This window comes from Nematolebias whitei, chromosome 14, assembly GCF_014905685.2.
Source record: "Nematolebias whitei isolate Nwh7 chromosome 14, NemWhi1, whole genome shotgun sequence".
Lineage (NCBI taxonomy): Eukaryota > Metazoa > Chordata > Actinopteri > Cyprinodontiformes > Rivulidae > Nematolebias > Nematolebias whitei.
The window spans coordinates 2874565-2878436 of NC_056511.1; the positions used below are offsets into that span (position 1 = coordinate 2874565).

At 46.4% G+C, this 3872-nt stretch overlaps 1 protein-coding gene across 1 annotated transcript in view; it reads right to left on the reverse strand.

The window, feature by feature from the left end:
* The window catches only part of LOC119420381 (polypeptide N-acetylgalactosaminyltransferase 10), a 107402-nt gene that overhangs the window by 1521 nt on the left and 102009 nt on the right, over window positions 1-3872 (reverse strand). The window contains exons 10-11 of the mRNA XM_037687766.1: window positions 3062-3178; window positions 2267-2416 (exon numbers count right to left, since the gene is read on the reverse strand). Coding sequence (XP_037543694.1) covers window positions 2267-2416; window positions 3062-3178 — 267 coding nt within the window. The remainder of the gene's footprint in view (window positions 1-2266; window positions 2417-3061; window positions 3179-3872) is intronic.

Below are 3872 nucleotides of genomic sequence, written 5' to 3' on the forward strand. Positions count from 1 at the left end.
TACAGAACCTCTCTGACCTACAGAACCTCCCTGACCTACAGAACCTCCCTGACCTACAGAACCTCCCTGACCTACAGAACCTCCCTGACCTACAGAACCTTTCTGACCTACAGAACCTCCCTGACCTACAGAACCTCCCTGACCTACAGAACCTCACTGACCTACAGAACATTTCTGACCTACAGAACCTCCCTGACCTACAGAACCTCTCTGACCTACAGAACCTCTCTGACCTACGAAACCTCACTGACCTACAGAACATTTCTGACCTACAGAACCTCCCCGACCTACAGAACCTCAGTGACCTGTGGTCCACACTGCACTCAACCACCTGGAGCAGAAAAACTCTTACGTCCATATGCTCTTTGTGGACTTCACATCTGTCTTCAACACCATGCTCCCCCAAACCCTGATGGACAAACTATCCACACTAGGACTAAGCCCCTCCATCTGCAACTGGGTACTAGACTTTTTAACAAACAGACCACAGTCAGTGAGGATCCACAACCTCTCCTCCTCCACCATAACCCTCAGCACTGGCTCTCCTCAGGAATGTGTGTTGAGCCCCCTCCTGTTTACTCTGCTCACGTATGATTGTGCAGCTACCCATCCAGGCTGTCACATTGTAAAGTTTGCAGATGATACAGTGGTGGTGGGATGCATCACAAACAATGATGAGTCCAGCTACAGACAAGAGGTGGAACACCTGGAGAGCTGGTGCAGAGAGAATAACCTTCACATCAATGTGATGAAGACGAAGGAGATGATTGTGGACTTCAGAAGGAACAAAAACACCTACACCCACCCCCCTGAACATAAGAGGATCTGCGGTGGAAGTGGTCTCCAGCTACAAGTACTTGGGTGTACACATGAATGACAACCTCAGCTGGAGCAACAACACCACCAGCCTGATCAAGAAAACTCATCAGAGACTCTACTTCCTCAGGCGGCTGAGGCGAGCTGGTCTGGGAAGCTCAGTCCTCACCTCCTTCTACAGGTGTGCAGTGGAGAGCATCCTGTGCTCCAGCATCAACGTGTGGCATGCAGGCTGCACAGCTGCAGAAAGAAAAGCTTTGCAGAGAGTGGTGAAGGCTGCACAGAAGATGTTGGAATCAGCCTCCCCACCATCACAGACATCTACACCTCCAGATGCAGGAAGAGGGCCACCTGCATCATGAAGGACCACACTCACCCAGCACACACACTTTTTGCCCCACTCCCCTCAGGAAGGAGGTTGAGGAGCATTAAGTGTAGAACCACTAGACTGAGGAACAGCTTCTACCCTGAGGCTGTTAGACTCATGAATCTCTAACCAGAATAATCACTGTGAAAAACCACATCATGTTGCTGCTGATCTGTTTCATGTTGCTGCTGATCTGTTTCATGTTGATGTGTTCCTGCGTGCACATCTGCTCACAGACTCATGTTCATGTTTGTGCTGATGTTCAATGTTTTATGTTATGAGTGCTTAGTGTATATTTAGTTGATGTTTTTCTTAGTTCATATCTTAGATGTTATTACTGTTTTTCTTTTACATTTTATTGTTGGATGTAACTGGGACCCCGTGTACATAATTTCGCTCCACCACATGTACCACATGAGGTGCGAATGACAATAAAGAAACTCTGACTCTGACTCTGACCTACAGAACCTCAGTGACTTACACAAAGCGAGGTCAGTGAACAAAGCCAGGCTGATTCTGGCAGATCCCGATCACCACTCCATGGTGAGTTCAGGTGCCTTCCATCTGGACGCAGGTATCTGCTGCTCAGATGTAGAACGAACAGACTGAACAACTCATTCATCCCTGTAGAGATCAGATTTCTCAACGAACAGAGATGATTTCTGTTATTTGAATGTTTTAATGTGGACATTTGTGTGTCTGACTGTGAAACTAATTGCCCCCTGGGGATAATAAAGATTCTTGGACTTGACTGGTCTGACCTTCAGGGTGAATTTGCATGGATATCACCTCCTGTTGTCCTCATTGTTTGCCACATGTAGATCTTCTCTGTAGAACGATGGACTGTTTGAAAATGGCACGAATGACCAAACTGGATCTGTTGGACGTTTTGGTTTGACTGACGTTGGATTTGAATCATTTGAGTTCGATACGGACCAGGTTGGTTTGATTCTGTCCTGTAATGTAGAACCTTAGAGTGTATGAGGGTGGAGCTGTAAGCCTCGATAGTTTCACGGGTTTACTTTTTAATTTTAATGTTTTGATGAAAAACGTAAAGACGGACAGAAAAAGGACAAAGTGTACCTTCCTGTAGCGCCACAGCTGGTTGCCCTTCATGCCGTGGCAGTCGTACAGCGTGACGGGGCTGCTGTGGGAAACGGCGTCAAAACAAACTTTTTTGGCGTGCATGGGGTCTCCGACCCGGATGTCCTCCCTCCAGCCGAACGTGAAGATCTGCGGGGAGCACAAACTTCAGATGAATCCATCAACCCACTAAAAACACACTCACAGGGCGACAGTCTGATCAGACTTTCATACATCGTTGCTCTTGTGTTGTTGGTGCACCAGGCCAGGCTGAGCACCTCGATTCACCTCATCCAGAATCAAAACGTTCTGATGAGGAGAGCTACCAAAGAGCCTGCGATGATTTCTCTCCGGTGCTGGAAACGGCTCGCGACTGTGACACAAATTAAACTCTGAAGCATCTCAGGACAAAAGCAATTAAAGTGTCGAAGCTCTGAGACAAAGAGACAAAAGAGGAACGTTCAATCCATTAACGTGTTATGAGCTCGGCCTAAAGATCCCCGGAGTGACGCGCCGAGTCCAAACAGTCTTCAGAGAAATCCAAAGGTAACGAACGCTCGGAGCGTGCCCGTTGTGTGTTTGAAGGACGACGGTTACGTAAGAGACAATAACTGCAGCGACGTCGCATGAGAAAACCTTCAGACTCAAAAACTGAGCCAGAGTCTGCAGGTTGACTCTTCAGATCTTTGTCAGGGGTTTGATCAGAGAATCACAACAAGAGCAGAAGATGTGCAAACTTTCCTGAGGGAAAATGACTAAATAAAAGCTGAAGAGTTTCTAGCGGGCGCTGGTTACCTGTCCATGGCCCCAGCTGACGTCCAGCCCGTTCTTGATGCAGTTCTCCAGCCGGATGGGACTCCCCGACGCAAAGTGTTTGCTCTCCATACACAACCCGTTTCCCACGTTACGGACCTGAGACACACATTCACACAAGAGGAACACACACACAAGAACCTGCAGGTCAACAGAGATGATGATCAGAGCTTTATTTTGAAAAACACAACGCTCATCTTAGCCAAGGGTCAAAGGTCATCTTTGATTTAATTGAGCAGCTTTGTAAGGGACAGAGAGGACTTGGGCTGTGAATGCAGTCAGGTCACTTCCCTACACAGCAAACACTTGGGTTCTTGAAGCTACGAGCTGCGGCAGCCTCAAGCTGTTAGCAACGATTCTACACGACAGAAATAAATACCGGGAAATAAAAACAGCCAAAGCTGCACACACAAGAGGAACACCGACGTCCCTGCTGCTGAGGGATGTGAACAGAGAATGTTTGTAGTGTTGGAGATAAGTGTTTTTCTGGACTGGAACTGAACAGAGAATGAAGTAAACCTGAATGTTTTTGTTTGAAGTTACTCAAATGGGGAGGAGTTACTGAGGAGAAGAACAGAGTGAGGTTTTAAATGTTATTTTTATAACGCGTGTGTGGGAGGGGGTTAATGGGGGCCTTGGCTACCATAGATTAATCTTAGGCCAATCCAATCATTTGATGGGATTATATGTTTAAGCAATATAAATACTAGAATATATACACACACATACATATATACATATATATATATATGTATATCTATATACATATATATATATATGTATATATGTATGT